The 16,682-nt window shown below is 39.5% G+C and overlaps 2 protein-coding genes across 2 annotated transcripts; one reads left to right on the top strand and one right to left on the bottom strand.

The window, feature by feature from the left end:
- Positions 1–1,348: 1,348 nt before the first annotated feature.
- LOC129745185 (uncharacterized) lies at positions 1,349–10,320 on the bottom strand. The gene is made up of 6 exons (XM_055738110.1): positions 9,684–10,320; positions 6,043–8,447; positions 5,265–5,899; positions 4,744–5,022; positions 2,634–3,095; positions 1,349–2,494 (listed from the first exon to the last, which is right to left on the bottom strand). The coding sequence occupies exons 1-6, from the start codon at positions 9,961–9,963 to the stop codon at positions 2,404–2,406; spliced, it is 4,152 nt and encodes a 1,383-aa protein (XP_055594085.1). The 5' UTR covers positions 9,964–10,320; the 3' UTR covers positions 1,349–2,403.
- Positions 10,321–11,849: 1,529 nt separating this feature from the next.
- Positions 11,850–15,774, top strand: LOC129744940 (60S ribosomal protein L18a). Its single transcript, XM_055737725.1, has 3 exons — positions 11,850–11,961; positions 12,407–12,763; positions 15,497–15,774. The coding sequence occupies exons 1-3, from the start codon at positions 11,944–11,946 to the stop codon at positions 15,653–15,655; spliced, it is 534 nt and encodes a 177-aa protein (XP_055593700.1). The 5' UTR covers positions 11,850–11,943; the 3' UTR covers positions 15,656–15,774.
- Positions 15,775–16,682: the final 908 nt, after the last annotated feature.

Here is a 16,682-nt window from a genome sequence, read left to right as displayed (position 1 = left end):
GATGACATTAGGTTTCTTCAGATTTCTTCTATAAGGTACACCGGGGCAAGTGCAAACGGTTTTCACCATAGTTCAACTTTCACATGTCCTAAAAAAATATGTATAAGTTCAAAAATTATCAATTATCGTTCGTTGCATCACTAAAATAGTTCTCAACAAATTCCCGCTGAAAGTGAAAAATAAAAAAATGTTGGTAAAAAGTAACGGTGCTTTTGTGGAAAAATTTCAAAATTTGCACTTGCCCCGTTTCTGGGGGCAAGTGCAAACGCAATACTTTTTCCAAACTAATTTACAGATGAGTCAGTGTATCGGTCCTAAAATGAATTGAATACATGTGCCGGTACGTTTTATCAACTTTTATTAATATATTTGCTGTTTTCTTGCAATATTGATAACTTTTTGGAACTTCATTTTTGGTGACTGGTGTTTAAAGCAAAAGTCCCTCATTTACTAATGCATTACGGAACTTTAAACATCCGCTTCAGATACAACACTTTGGATACCCCTTCTGACCATTTTAATATAATGCTGAACCATTTTGGTGATGAATTTTCTGAAATCACTGATGTTGCATGGCTTAAAGGTGCGTTTGCACTTACCCCGGTAGTGTCGTTTGCACTTGCCCCACAGTGTGGGTTGACAAGAGCGAATATTATTTTCACACTTTCGGGGTGTAATGAAAATTTATCATAAATTTTCTTCTTTCACTTGAATATCGGTCTCAAACACTCACCTTTTAACGAAAATTCGGATTTGAATGCCCTTTTTTGTAGCCAAAATATGCAAAACAAAAACACACTGTTCATGTCTAGTACGTACTTGAATTCGTGAGTGATCAAACAGTGCCGCGTTTTTAGTGAAAAATTTAAAGAAAGTTTAGTTTATCTATGTCAGATTGTTTGTTTGGGTCTAAACAACAATTTCTGGAAGAAGAAATATTTTTTACTTTTTTTGTAACAGAGAAAAGTTGAACGTTTGCACTTGCCCCGAGTTTGCACTTGCCCCGGTGTACCTTATATTTCTGCCACATTCTTTCCAAAAACCATTCGTCAGAAATCCGAAATCGTTCTATTGTACTATACTAAATCATCCAAGAAAATATAGACGAGAAGACTTACCTACTTTTTTTTCTTATTTCCTGAGTAGGTATCGTCATTGCGTCCTGGCAGTAGTATGAACCACTTTTTCCTCTCGGGACCAATCGAATTTTATGAAAGTTCTTCTCTCTACTTCGTAAAAACTCATCAAACGGCCCTTGCCGTTGAATAAGTCTTAAAACGTGTTCGTTGAAAGTAACTCGACATAGTTTTGAAATGATGTTTCGGAACATTGAATTGGAACCACCCAGTATACTTTTGGCTTCTTTATTGAAATTTTTTTTCTTACAAAACTTGTTTTGTTTTTATTTCTTCATAACATTCAGATATATGAATACCTAACAGGTAACGTGTTCATCACTAGGTTTTTCACTTCCTGTTGTTGAGTTGTGTTTGTTTGTTTCACTTAGGTCATCTCTTCTACAACATTTCATCACAGTGAGTTATTCCATCGAAAGCAGTTTATGGCTTAAACGCACTAACTCAAACGCACGCTACAGGTAGTTGTATCAGACAGAACCGAAATCAATGCAATATACACGTCAACGTTAGCTTACTTGTAAGACAATTTAATTGAAATCATAATAATGAATTGATTGAAACAATAAAAAAAAAGATAATAGAATCAAAAACTCTATAACGATCACTAACTTAAACCTCCTTTACTAAAAGTAACCCAAAAGCGAAATCGCAATCGGTTCTCTATGGCAATGACTTTTTTTCTTCGGTTGTCAAACCACATCTCCAGCGCAATCAATTCACTTGTCTTGTAGTAGGTATGTATCCGGGTAACGATAACTCCCTGCGGTCTACCACACTTTCAACCGATTATGCCTTTGAAAGCAGCACTGTGCATCGTTTGCATAAGTATTTTTTATGTTTTTAGTTTGGCATCACGCCGCAGCACTTTCCTAGTCGTGGTAACCGATTAGACCAATCTTCGCTTCTTCAAGCATCATCACTTTTCTTTCACGTTCTTTTTTGATGGGTTTTCCCTTAGTTTGTCCTGAGTCACTTATACGTTTTAAAAAGGTTCCTTTTTTTAAATTCTCAGTCCGTCAAAATTTAGTGAGGTCATTTGAAAGGGTACTTAGGGAAAAATAGTACAGGTAATAGAGTCGGGTGTCCTGAGGAAAGAATGGGTTTAGGGATTGGGTAGGGATGTGAAAATATTCACACAAAGAGAGTGTGTGTGTGCGTTAGTAAATTGGACCAAGAAGGAAAGCGTACGAGTTTGGGATTAAACAACGTGAAGGAAAGGAAGCAATAGGAATACGTAATAGGGTTTCCAGCGGAGGATATAACGCTATTGAAAATGTACAAATTTACAGTCCCGATCGACACACTCGCCACGCATCATGTAGGGACAAATTACTCCGTCCGGAATGTTTAGTGCACTAGAAAAAAAATTTCAAGAGAAAAAAAAAATTGCCAAACACGCAAAAATAACATCGATCAAATAAGGCTACACGTCTGTAGGTACATATGATGTCTAGGGAAGTATGTTTTGGAGCGAAAACGCGATTCACTACTAACCTCTGATTTTTCAGCGATGCCAAGGGTGAGTTGTACTTGGCCAGCGCAGATTTAGCGACATCTTCATCTAGCCGGCCGTCAGCCAGTTCGAAAACAGTAGTACAGTGAGGCTCGGTTGATGTTTCCGGCTGTAACGGAGTAACCGCCTCGGAATCGTTTGTGGGACGCTCATTGGACGAATCGATTGTTCTCTGTTCAATGGTGGAATCGTTTTGGACGGGCTCATGATTCTCTTCCGTCGTTGTCGCCGTCGTCTTCGGCGATATCACGGCAGGTGCAGTTTGTTGTTTTGTTGAGTTGCACATTTCTTGCCTTCGCATTTCTATCAATTGCTGGCGCTTTTCTGAGGTTATTTGCTTAAACTCTTCCAATGATAATTTCTTCATATTTTTTAACTTTTTTGTTTGAACCGTCAGTTCCTTCAGTTGATAGCGTATTTCTTCTCGCGCATTGGTCGGGGATCTGAAATTTGTATTCGAAATGTGTTAGCGAGAGTTTTAACCAAATTTATTCTACGTTTCCGCAAATGGTGTTTCCAACTTTTTGTTACCCTTCTGGTTGACCCTTTGATGACTAAAACCATCTAAACGGGAGCCCATATTACTTGATAAGAATTCAAATGTTCTACCTTAATCGTTCGAAAAGTGCAGAACTGTCACCAACTATTTTTGGCGTTGGAGTACCTCGTCTATATTCCACCTTGAGAGGTAAAGATTGACAATACTGCTGGCACACAAAATGACTACTCTATCCCATTTCAATTACTAGCTCAAGCACTCGGCAAGCGCATAATTGTTACCAACCAATTGTTTGCGTTAGAGTATCTTGTCTTACGATGCGCCTCAAACGGTAATGATGGATTGATAGACGGGAAAGTTCGTTTCTACAACGCATAGTGTTCTCTTGTTACTAGCTAGAACCTGGATTGCCGGCCCTGAGGCTTATGAAGCGGGATCCCATTGGTGCTGGATCAGGATTACCAACCCATAGTTAAACTCAATGGCCTCGACAACTGTAAAATTGTTGCTCTCCAATTGTTTGCGTTGAAGTACCATGTCTATATTCTTCCTAAAGTGGTGAAGATTGGCACAAACACTTAATGAGTATTATTCTACCTTATATCCCATTTCAACGCTCCAAACGAGAGCATAATACTTGGGTAGAATTCGCAAATTTAAGCTCAAGCGCTTGACAACTGCAGAATAGAAATATGATCAACCAATTGTTTGCGTTAGAGTATCTTGTTTGCATTCCACCTCAAAGGGTAAAGATTGCGATGGCACGCACTGGTAGGTAATTTCACATCATGGGAACGACGTTCGCGCTTTTAATTGGGACAACGTATTTCTTGGATGGAATTCGCAAATCTATCTCAATCGCCCAGCAGGTGAGGATTGTTGTGAACTGTTCAAACTAGTGTACCGTGTCCCGTGTCCCGTAAAAATAATATATTATAATATCTTATAAAATTGGCGCACACACTTAATCTTTCCTTAATGTTTCCCCGTGATACAGGACAATTGTTGGAGTACCTGTGCATTCGTTGGAATGTTGTCAAGAATTTCAGGAGAAATGAAGCGTCCTGGGATTCGGGAAGATTCCCATACGAATTTCGTTCAATATCAGCCATTTCCCTGTGGTTCGAAGAGTCATTATCCCGAGGGGGTAATTTGCAATCTTAGTGTGCACACTGATGGGGTAGGTAGTATCACGGTGGCTGACACTGATGCATTTGTAGAACGCGTTTGGAGATAAGATGGCGAAGCTGGTGGCCATACCTCTATTAGCTTAGTAAGGGGAATGAAATCTTATCTTAGTGTCAAGAACCAGGCTTTGCTCGGTGGTTGGTAGACAGCGGAAGACACAATTCCATCAAATCACTTATTTTACTCAATCATTGGGTCTGAAATGGCACCAAACATCTCTGCCAAATTTGGGAGAAAACTGTTTTGGACTCACAGGACGATTAAACACTGGTCTTTTTCTGAGATACTTCTCAGCTCCGAAAATCATTCCGAAACGTTGTAGATAATATGGGGAATGGATGCATCTGAATGGCCTATTTGAAAACGTTTTCAGAAAAATGGGATACAAAGGGGCAAACACTTACCGATAACTTTCGCCCTTCACCTCGCGTCCGATGGCCTCGCACAGATTGTTCAGCTCGATTGACCGCTTGCGGCTGGCCATGACCGCCGTGTGGGACTGGTGCAGAGCGGGAAAAATCTCCGACATCCGCCGGCGGTGAAAATCCAGCGCCCGTTCCAGAATCTGCAGTTTCTCCTTCAGGAAGTCAACCTTGTTTTCCAAATCGTACTGCTTCTGGCGCTCGCCCTGAGCTATTGCCACCGTCGATATAAGATCGGAAAGTTCCCCTCGGAATCGTTTGCTGCATTTCATAGCAGAAAAGAGAATCAATATAAATAGTAAGTTTTACTCGTGATTCCTATATTCATATAAACTAAGCCATTTTCCCAAAAACGTTTCCAAGAATGTAAATCGCCAGAAAAAAATTCAGAACCCCAGTATTTTTTAAAAGTAATGATGTAGTAATGTCACGTTTTTTGTTTTTGTTACAACCGGAGAAACGACTTTCCGGGCGTTGGGACCTACTGTGATTCATTGGCTTACCTGTGAACTTCGAAGCGATTCTCGGCCAGTGTAAGCACTTGCAATTGATCTTCCTCCTTGAATGTAGCCAACCGATCGAGAACCTCTTTTAGGCTGCTGGTTTCGTCTTCGGTCTCGGGCTCCGGGTGATCGCTCATAGATTGGTAGTGCACAGCAAGATCTTTGGTATTCTGTTGGGACAGCATTGGGCTAGCAACAACCGTTCTCGGTGACGGATTTTGATTGTTGATTACAACAGCAGTGGTGGGCGAATGGCTTCTGCGCTCAGCAATGACAGTGTTGTTGATGAGCACACGCTTGACGAGCGTATCGCTGGTCTCTTTCTTACTGTGCGATATATGTGGGGGTGGTGGTGGTGCTGGTGGAAGCAATTTGTTTCTACCGGTAGATTTCTCAACAACGTCCCGTCGATCGTGATTTACTGTGACAATCAGATCGCTAGTATTTTCATCTTCTTTGGTTTCTGCGTCGGGTTTCGGAGCCGAAACCGTGTTTATGATTGTTTTTGTTAGCGGAGGTAGTTGGTTTGGTATTACGGCTGATACTCGTTGAAGCTTTCGTTTTTCCAACTGTGCCATTCGAGCTATTAGACGTCGATACTCCAGTTGGGCAGATTCGGGCAAATGGCGTACTGCCTGGTTGGGAAGAACGAAACAAAAAACACATATGGTTTGGTGGGAAAGGTAACACGACAAATGCACATCAGCACGCCTCGTGTTACCCAGGAATTAAGGGCTGCAAATGAAAGAACCTGTTTATTTTCTCAGATTAAACTTACCAGCGGTGTGTTGGGACTAGGTGCGACAATCGGTTTTCGGACGTATTTTCCACTAGCGACATTACCACTTCCCGTACCAGAACTTGGCGTACTACAACCAGCGACAGATTTTACAGGCATGCTTTCAGCGTCCCCGACGACTGTTTCTAGCTCGTTTCGATCCTTGCCCGTTTGATTTTGGTCGATTTTACTTCGTACATTTTTCAAAAATTGATCTAATCTTACTTCAAACGCTTTATCGTTTACCTTACCGGAAAGCTCTGCATCTTGATTGTTTAGTGTAGTGGTCATTTGCGGTGGAACGGGGGAATAATTGGGGCTTTCTAGCGTTACCCTTGAGGGGCTTGCATTGTCGATGTTTCGCAGCATCTCATTACAGTCGACTAATGGTTCAGGATCGGGAGCAGGGTAGTTCTCGAGGTCGGAATCCGAATCGGAGTTACCCAGCTGGATAATCATCTTAGGGACAGGCTTTGAAACGTAACTTTCCAGCAGACCTGCTTTTTCTTTGGGAGAATTCGATCGCGTGACGATGTTCAGGTTGACTAATTTGTTTGGATTGTTTATCAGTTTGGTAGTCGTAGTTTTAAGGATGCTTTTCGGTGGCTGAATTACGGGCGGTCGAATTGGCGGTGGAGCAATTCTAGCGATCGGGGCCTTCACTAAAGTCCTGGATGGAGGCGGAGCTGCTATGGCTAGAGGAGGTCCAACAACCTTTTTCAATGCAGCCTTTTGGATCGCTTTCGTTTCCGATTTTTTACGTTTTTTGCGAGGTACTTTTTGTTTGCCTATCAGAGTGATCAGGTTTGAACTGAAGGTTACTTTTGATTGTTGGTTGATATTTGAAGCAACGGACAAAGTGGGGGTCGTTCGAAGTTCAGTGGCAGGTGGACTAGCATCTTGAAAAGCACTTGTGGCTTCCAGAGATTTTTCCACTAATTCGGATATTTCCGATGACTGAGGAGAAGTTTCCAATTGAGACATAGTTTTTCCAGGCTTTCGATTGTTATTCATTTTAGAAAGGATGAGATCTCTCAGAGCAGCTGCTTCTTCTTCACCCATAGAATCAGGTGTTAAAGGTCTGTCGTCTGGATCCGGTTGCCTTTTCTCAGACATCTTAGATAAAAGAACACTTCGTAACGATTCCTCGTCTTCATCTTCGTGTCCACTATTCTGAATTGCACCAATAATCGGTGGCGGAGGAGCCTCTAGTTCAGCAACTTGCTGCTCACAATCTACAGCATTCGCATCCTGATGGGAACTGCTACACAAAACTTGAAATTCATTTTCCACAGCTGATTCATGAATAATTTCTGGATGATTTGAACCAATCAATGTGCACGGCGAAGGACTCGTTTGGACTGGTTTGCCTTCATCGGAAGAACTATCATCGATTTCGACCGTCTCCGGTGGAACATCGATTATTTGGATGTCATCATCCTCATATCTGGCCAGTATGTCGTTTTCAGTCGCAGGCAGCTCATCAACTGGAGATAGTAGCGATATTTCATCGCTTGGCGAATATGGTCTTTCTTGCTGTCTTTTTTTCAGTCTTTTTTGATGTTTTTTAGTGAAGGCTGATTGTAAGGCTAGCATCCGCAGTTCCTGTTCTTCCATATGTAGATCCAGTACAGGTTGCTGGTCCGACAAATCATTTACTTCCTTTAGCTCGGCTTTCGTTTGTAAAGCTTGCAACCGAAGCTGAAGTACCTCTTCGTCTTCCTCCTCTTCTTCATCATCATCGTCTAGCACTATTTCCGGTTGAGCTGGTGTCGCTACCTCCTGATTTTGTTTTTCTTTATTTCTTTTTTCCAGCGAAAGTTTCATTCGCAGCGCATCCCAATTTTCCTTATCAGTTTTTCGCTTACGCCCGCTTATAGAACAGGCAGCCTGTAAACGTGCTCGATCTAAGTAATACTCTTGTTCCGAGTCGGATGTCGACTCAGCCAAGTTCACTGTGTTCGGCGGAACATTTGACTGGATCTTGCGCCTTTTTCTCCTCCGATGATGGCCACTATTGCTAACGGAGATCGTCGGTGGTCTGCGAGTCGAACCAGAACCAACTTCATGTTTACGTTTCCTTCTGGAAGACTCATTGCCATTGAAGCCACTGTCGGTTTCACCCCGGCGACGTCGAGCATTGATGCTGCTAGATGACCGACTTTGGCGATTACCACTGGTTGTTTGTCTGCCGCCGTGGTTAGCGTAACGGATCGCGGAGTGCGACGACTTTCGTCGAGCTGTTGTTGTTGCTACGCGTTTTGGTTTGGGAAGTGGTTCAATATGTTGCAGGTAGAATTCAACGTCCTCCTCATCCGATATGCATTCGTAGTTTTCCTTGTTCGCGATGCTGCCAATTTCGCTGCTCGATTTATCCTTGGAACCGTGGGTACTCTTAGTTTGTTCTAGGTGGGAAGGATATTTGTCATGAGAGCAGTATGTGGTGTAACAAACGCAACACCGAATGTTTTGCTTGGGAAAGTTGCGGAAATATATTATTGTTTAAGAGATGTAGACACACTTTCCAACGTACAACAAAAATTGTTCGTAAATCTATAAAGTAAAAAAAGATTATTCATCTTCAAATAGTAAACTGACTTTTTAAAGTAGCCAAACCCTGTCATCTGCCAACCGATGTGATCATGAGCTATCTTGGTAATCGCCTACATCATTTTACCTAAGCTTATGATCGTTCCGTTGTATTCTACTGAACTTTGACTATTAACTTAACAAAAAAATACATTTTTCGAGCAAGCAACAAAAGGGTACACCAAACTGAGTGGCAAACCATATCGAGTTCATCATTATTTCAAAATATAAAAATCATGCTTGCAAACATTTATTGATAAGAGATTTTAAACGCAGACTACAGTTCCGTAGTCTTCGCATTTAGGCTCATTCAAACGATGCAGACCTTTTCAGTTTGGTATGACCAGAAAAACCTTAGCACAAACACAAACAAAAAAATTTTGTTAAATATTTTCTCGGCTCTAGTCCAATCATTGTTTTTAAAATCTTCTCGAGGCAGTTCTTCAAACTCTTCTTGAGGCAGTTGCCAGTTATAATGGCTTGCCATAAAGCTCGGAAAACCTCTCTTTTAACTGTAATATTTTGTTTGCCTAAGCTCGAATCATTTCAAAGTTTTTTTTTTAAAATTCCGTGTTGTTTCAGATAACCAACATCGTAGGACAAATCATCCGTACATTTGGGGATCTTGGGTGACAAAATACTGATCTCGAGAAACAATCCAGATTTCCTTATTAATTCGAGCATTCCCTTAAAACTAAATACCAAATGAGCTCATTGCAAGGGTCCTGGTACCAAGAAGAGTTCCAGCCACAAGGTTTTGTTTTTTGACATTCTATTCTTGACCTACATTTCCAAAAAGTTCTGTGCTATAAGATTTTTGTATGTTTCAAAATCATAAAATTTGTTTGCTTTTTTTATAAATGTTACAATTGTCCTGGATGTACTTCAATGTATTCTGCAGCAAATCAAACTATGCTCAACTCTTTCTCTAATTTTATTTAACGACCTGTGATTCGAGCTCTTCAAAATATCGAAGGTCCGAGACTTTTCAAATTAACGAGTTCAGAGACGAAAGCGTCCTACTAGGTTCAAACACAAAAGCATAATATTACCATAATTCGAGGCCCTAATCTCGGCTGATATCTGTGACATTCGTCTGCCCAACTTTTCATCCAGCCGTTCCAGCTGAGCAATCCGTTCCCGGATGTTAAACTCCTCGTCCGAGCTGATATCTTCATACTGTAAACCATCCTCATCGTCTTCAATTTCACCCTCCTCATGTTCGTCATCACTGACGAGCGCCTCCGGAAGCTCCCCGGAGGGTAACGACGGGCGTTCCGGGACGGATTCCGACGTCATTGCTGGTAGTTCCGAAACATCGGAACGGTTCATTCTACATAGGTGCGTAAACGGAGAAATGAGTGGTACCACTTTTTCCACCCGGAAAGCTAGGGAACAAGATTTTTTTTGAGGAAACAATATTAAAAAAAAAAACAAGGAAAAGATCCAAGGTAGAGGGAATTTTTTGCCCTTCAACTACGAAGCCCCCGTGTTAATCGGATGATGCCACTATCAGCACTCATGTTGTCACGTATGCTTTATCTCGTAAACGCGTAAGCTCTTTCAGCAGGAACAAACTAATGAAAAACACTCAAATATAACTTTTTTCACGATATGAAATTGATTTTCCGATTAAAACTTGTGAAATTTCATCGCGAAGCAAGAATAACGAGCCTATAGTAAACAAAGAGACGAAATGTCTCGATTGGAATTTTCGAATTTCTGTCAGTGTCATTCCAATCGAGCAAAACCAAGCAGTCTTAAAGGCAGCCCTACAGCAGGGTTGCAAGCTTATTATTTCAAAAGGGATCAGACTGCGCCTCTTTGTATGTAGTCTCTTTAAGCAAGAACAATGACGACTTTGATTTTGCGTTCACAGAACTGAGCGACACGCTCAAACGAAAAGCTATGTTAAGAGCTTAAATTCTACCTGTTCAATCTGCGGAAGATCACGTATTTGTGCAGATTTGTGCATGAATTTAAATAAAATTTTTAGAAACGTCACTGGTGAACTGGCAACAAAATATAGACTTCCGACAATCTAGTACTTCACTTTTCTTTGTCGGAAGTCTTTCGGAAGTCGCACCAGCACTAAATTTTATAATAGCTAAATTTTACTTCGGAAGTCCGGACTTCCGACCAAGACAAGTGAAGTAGAAAAAAAGAAAAGAGAAGTAGGTACTAGATTGTCGGAAGTCTGTGTTGTGTTATTGTGAATTTAAATATTTTTTTTAGAAACGTTGTTGGTGAACTGGCAACAAAACACAGACTTCCGACAATCTAGTACTTCTCTTTTCCTTGTCGGAAGTCGGAAGTCCGGACTTCCGAAGTAAAATTTAGTGCTGGCGCTATTATACCACAAGTTTACTAGCGATTTTTTATAAAAAAAAATTATTAAAATTCACAATACTTCGGAAGTCCGGACTTCCGACAAAGGGAATGCAGTACTAAATCGCCGGAAGTCTGATGTGATCTGCTGTCAGTCTAACCAACTACGTTTCTATAGATGTATTTTTAATGCACAATATAAAATTGTGAATTTAAATAAAAATATTAAAAACGCCGCTGGTGAACCGACAGCCAACAATCTAGTACTTGAAGTACATAGAAGAAAGTATTCCCCAAAATACCTGGGTATCAGGTTAACATTAATGTTTCGTTTTAATAAAACATTCAGATTTTCTACAATAAAAAAATATTGACGGTTTCATTGAAAGTTGGATTTCGCGCAAAGTTTCGCAGTCGCAATTATTATCGCGTTAGCACTAAACTTTACTTCGGAAGTCCGGACTTCCGACATTCGACAAAGGAAATTGAATTACTATAGATTGTCGGAAGTCTGTGTTCAGCAGTCAGAGTTCACCAGCAACGTTTCTAAAAAAATTATTAAAATGCACAATATCTGTAAACAATGTGATTAGTGGAATGACGCACTTTTTACAAGGCCACACGTCCCGAGAAAACGAACGTAAAAAAACTTATTTAAAAAAAATGTCAATAACTCTAACAAGCGTCACAGTGTGTGTAAAGTGGTGGAATCGATGGGAAATGGTTGAAAGATATCTGAAAGATATGCTTTTTGACTCAACTGGTAAATTGCGGAAAATCCAACTTTCATTGCAGCGGTACAATTTTTAAAAAGTTAGCTATTTTGCATAACCTTTTTTTCAGTGCATACGAACAGGGCTGCTTTCGAAATGGTCAAAAAACCAACGCGACGCGGCGCTTCGCTTCTGCTGTCGTTTGCAGTTCAGTGGTTCACCTGTCTGACAGATTCCTTTTCCGGTTCCTCTTTTGTGAAACGCAGCCGAAATGAAAGCTAAAGGAGTGGTAAAAATCTTAAAAATTCGTTATTTATTGGTGTTTTATGCCGCTGAAGCTTTCATAATTGAATAGTTTTACATGCCTTTATCGAAGATCTGCATTAGTTTTGTATTAACGTTGATTTGTCATCGGGATATGATAGTTTTTGAAGTTGGTATAAATTTTCGTGAACCAGGATGGTTTGTTTACATCCTCAAGCCATCGAAATCAAGAATCTTGGTTAAAGACAGAATACGTGAACAAAAGTCTTACAATACCGGTGATCTTTATAATGTGTAAATATTGACCATTTATTAAAACCGTTTAATTTCATCTTTCGAATGACGAGATGTTTAGGCAGTGGTAGATTTTCGAGGTCGGCAAAACATTCAATCAAAGCGGCTGATTTTGTAAAATGTTGACTGATTAACCTCTTCATTGATCCTGGTTTTACTGTTTATTCTGCTTTCAGCTGAAAGAATATCAGGTGATCGGGCGCAAGTTGCCCTCGGAGAAGGATCCGAATCCTCCTCTATTCAAGATGCATATTTTTGCTCCGGACCAGATCGTGGCCAAGTCTCGGTTCTGGTATTTCCTGCGGCAGCTGCGTAAGTTCAAGAAGGCCACCGGCGAGATCGTTTCGGTGAAACGCATTCTGGAGAAGACGCCGCTGCGGGTAAAGAACTTCGGCATCTGGCTGCGGTATGATTCCCGATCTGGAACCCACAATATGTACCGCGAGTACCGTGATCTGACCGTAGGTGGCGCCGTGACCCAGTGCTACAGCGACATGGCTTCCCGCCATCGTGCCCGAGCCCATTCAATTCAGGTGAGTACAACCTCCTGGCAACTTGACGTTTCCCATACACACTCAGAACAATAATAACCCAAAATTAAGAACGCCAGGGCATCAAAACAAAGTTCAGCTGACATTCTTAATTTTGGGTTGCTGTCAATACCCCAAAAAGAAAGTTCGTAGACCGAACTGACCGCCCCAAAAAAATTTCCCTTTGTTTTTGGTTTGTTTTGTTGTGTTCCCAAACAACTAAGTGATCGCAATCGAGAAAAATGTCTGGACTCTGGACTACAGGTTGTAAGTATTATTATTAAAATTTAATATATGCTTTCTTTAATCTGTTAGAGAATTTACCAGGAAACGTTTACTCTCCGGACGTATCTTCTTCGTATAAGACACTGCTGCAGGCAGATTTGTAACTAAAAAATCTAACCTATATACGGAAGGAAACTAGCAGGCCATAAGGAGGAAGAAACTATTCGGGAAATCGGTACTTCCACCCACTGTAGAAGGGAGCTCCAACTTAACAAATAGCACTATGCAGAAGCCACCCGGAACAGACTGCAGTGACAGGATAAACCACGGGAAGATTTCCCCAAAGCCGTTCCATCCTAAATAGACATTCCCAGTAACGATTTAGAATAGCTTTCAGAAGTTCCAATTATAATACGAAGGTGAGAAATAGTATTCATAAGTAGTTGCTTGCTTATTGTTATCGCTTTTCTAAACTATCTTCATTTTTCATTTCAGGTTTACGAGATTTGTTCAGGTTGAACCGAAAACTTCTATCAGTTCCGTTCTACAAACTCAACAAACGAACCTGGATTAATTCATACATGCTTTCCGATGCCGAAAGATTCAATTTTTATCAAATTGCGTTCTCTATTCCTGCCGTGGTTGCAGGATTTGAAACATGGTTTCATTAATAAAATAAAAATTTTGATCCTAACTAATAAAATTTCCCTTTTTAACTATGTATAATCCCTTTTGATAAAAGGTTCTTGAAACGAAAAATCCCTGCCGAATGACAACACCCCAAAATTAAGTTGCGAGAATGACGTTCATTCTCAAGTTTGGGAAAACTCCTCTGAACTTAATTTCGTCGGGAGCCAGTTTCATCCGATTTTGCGGCATTACAACTTTATTTTGGGTTGTAGTGGCTAAGAGTGCAAATCGCGTGTGCCAGTTTTTTCTGGTTCTCTGGTTCTGTCAAAGCGAAAATCAAGCGGCTTAACATGACGGAAGGACACATATCGAAATATTTTTTATTTCAATTGATTCAAGAAATGGAAAAACGATTCAAATTTAAAAATTTTTGCTCAGTTATATGTAAAATGAATCTGTTTTCGAAAGTTCAGTCGAAGTCGAACACAGACGTAAATCTGTGTGTCCTTTATTAGGTTTTAAACTTCTGGACTGATCAAAATAATTCACTGAAATACGGCTGTTGTTTGGGACAAGTATCCCTTCCACCGAAACTATTGAGGACAACCGCACACAATGAATGTAAAACAAAACATTACCACAACAATCATCAAGTGATTTTCATTAACTGCGATACATATGATAATTCTAGATAGGCAAAATTTTCATATTATATCAGAACATTTCCCGTTTTATGGAAAAACTGTTCTTATACAATGTAAAAACAGGTAGATTATTGAATGAAAATAATAATTTCGCTTGAATCTTTTTTTCATTCATTCGAAAGTTATGAATTTGCTTGATTCGCACCACATTTGATGATGTGCCCTTTCTATACGCATGGCACGAAAAGTATGTAAACAAGCGGTACACATGCGACATCTGCGATTTTGAATCAGGCACACGAAACTCGCCAGAACTGTCAAGTTGCCAGGGGGTTGGGTGAGTAGTACCTAGTTCCGAGCTGAAGGACAGGGTTTTTAATCTGTACTTTCATAGATAATTAGTTTTTCAGTGTCAGGAAGGAAAAGGGATTTTAATTTGTTTAATAACATGAAATCGACGAAGTATCATAAAACCGAAATAGCATCCATTGTTTATGTGGTACTTACTAGTTTCTGAGGAACATTTGCAATAACATTGAATTTAAAATACATCAGCTTTGAATGAACTAAATAACGAAAACTGTTACAAAGCATTCCAAGTTTAATGTGAGAAAAATGAATTTTTAATCTAAATTCTAGTTATAGCGTTGCCAATAATCCAAAGTGAAACTCAAAATACAATTTGAATATTAATTTATTTTCAAACCCAGACAATTAACAAATATATAACATTTAGGTAATCTGCATATTTATACCTCTGTTATTTATTTATTTTTTTTTTTTGTTTCGATTACGACTATTATAATCGAAACAAAAAAAACAGGTTTAAATATGCAGATTACCTAAATGTTAATCAGAATTAAGTCATTCGATAAAAAGCGCTCACTGAAGAAGATAGTAAGTTGCTATCAAAATACCAGTATCTGAACTTTTTTTATACCATGAACCATGGTTGAATTAAAGGGAATCTTTCGATTGCTTCGACTCAGTAGAATTATTCAACCAGGCAGGCTCACAACACATATTAGACAGAGGTATAATTTTTTTTCAGTTCAAAAGAGCACATTAAATGTTGATCAGAATTCAGTCATTCATTTTCATAATGCTGAGTAATTTTGGATTTAAACTACCAGGATTAAAGGATTAAACTAAGGGTATTCGTTGAAGTAAAATCCTTCGCAGAACTCTTTACATTGAAGAACAGACGTAAAATTTTAATGGCAACCTCTCTTTGCAGATCATCAAGGTCGAATCGGTGGAGGCCAGCAAGACGCGCCGTGCTCACATCAAGCAGTTCCACGATTCGAAGATTCGCTTCCCGCTGGTCCAGCGGTACCATCACAAGCGCTACCGGAAGCTGTTCTCGTTCCGTCGACCGGACACCTACTATCAGTAAGAAAGAGCTTGCCGCTGCCTGCTGAGTGTATTGTTGATTCCACACTCTTATTCTTTTTTCTGTTCCGTGAACCAGACGGAGAAGAATGAGCGAAAAATATAGAGTATGCAAAAAACTAATCTTAAAAGTCTGAACTACGCTAACTGTAGTTTTTATAGAGTTGACAGAAAAGAAAATTCCCCTTCTGAGCATATTTTGATGTGACCTTTAGAATTGCGTTGTTGCTGAGTTGGGTGAAAGTGTACCGGTGTGAGCTGAATACGGTTTGTGGTTGATCATTGGAGAAACTCGTTGAATTTTAAAACCGCATTTAAACTATCATTTCTTTGAAAAACCTAAATCTAAGCAAAGTTTTCCGTACAAACGATATATTTCCGCTTTGCCAAATCCATATTTTTACCAGAAAAAACGACGCCGAATCGAGAAATATGTATTTTTCGTATAATTTGAAATATCACAATTTTTTCAAAAATCCATTTTAACAATTATAAAAAAATATAGCTGTGATCTAAGCAAAATTTTATGAAAAAATTGGTTGACTTGTGTAAAAGCTTCAACCGAAAAAATACTGGAAGGAGTTTTGCTAATAGTGGTTGGACATGTAGATCACAGCTTTTTTGTAATTGTAATTTTATTGAGTTGTTTGTTGTTCTTTGGTAAGTTTGAACAAGACTGATAACGAGAACGATCAAAAAGTGAGTTTGTGGCATGAAATTTGTAGTAAAAAAAGTTTTAAAACGATTGGAATTTTTGCTCTGGAAGACCATCGTTTACTACAAACAATTTCAGTCGAAATTCATCTCATCTAACGGTTATTCAAACAAATTCATCACAAAATCGTACAGTGAAACTGTACTGTTTTTAAAATTTCCTACCGGGAATAAACCCGATAAGAAATGAATCATATTTTCAAGCTACTTATGTTCGTTATCCGTATGTTATACACTGAAGGATTTTTTATATTTCCTAAAGCCTATGTTAAGGATTCAACTTTTTTTATTTTGTTAATTTACATTAATATATCGCG

This window comes from Uranotaenia lowii, chromosome 2 (assembly GCF_029784155.1).
Source record: "Uranotaenia lowii strain MFRU-FL chromosome 2, ASM2978415v1, whole genome shotgun sequence".
In the NCBI taxonomy this organism is placed as follows: Eukaryota; Metazoa; Arthropoda; class Insecta; order Diptera; family Culicidae; genus Uranotaenia; species Uranotaenia lowii.
The sequence above is the reverse complement of the archived record's forward strand: the minus strand, read 5'-3'. Positions and strand labels throughout refer to the sequence as shown.

What these genes read in the sequence shown, in the direction of transcription:
- LOC129745185 (XM_055738110.1), bottom strand. Translation starts at nt 9,963, where the DNA reads ATGAACCGTTCCGATGTTTCGGAACTACCAGCAATGACGTCGGAATCC. An exon ending in GATTAGGGCCTCGAATTATG is followed by an intron (nt 8,448 to 9,683) that starts GTAATATTATGC and finishes CTTCCCACCTAG; the next exon opens with AACAAACTAAGAGTACCCAC. An exon ending in GCATCGCTGAAAAATCAGAG is followed by an intron (nt 2,495 to 2,633) that starts GTTAGTAGTGAA and finishes TTTTTTTTCTAG; the next exon opens with TGCACTAAACATTCCGGACG.
- LOC129744940 (XM_055737725.1), top strand. An exon ending in CCCGAGCCCATTCAATTCAG is followed by an intron (nt 12,764 to 15,496) that starts GTGAGTACAACC and finishes CTCTCTTTGCAG; the next exon opens with ATCATCAAGGTCGAATCGGT.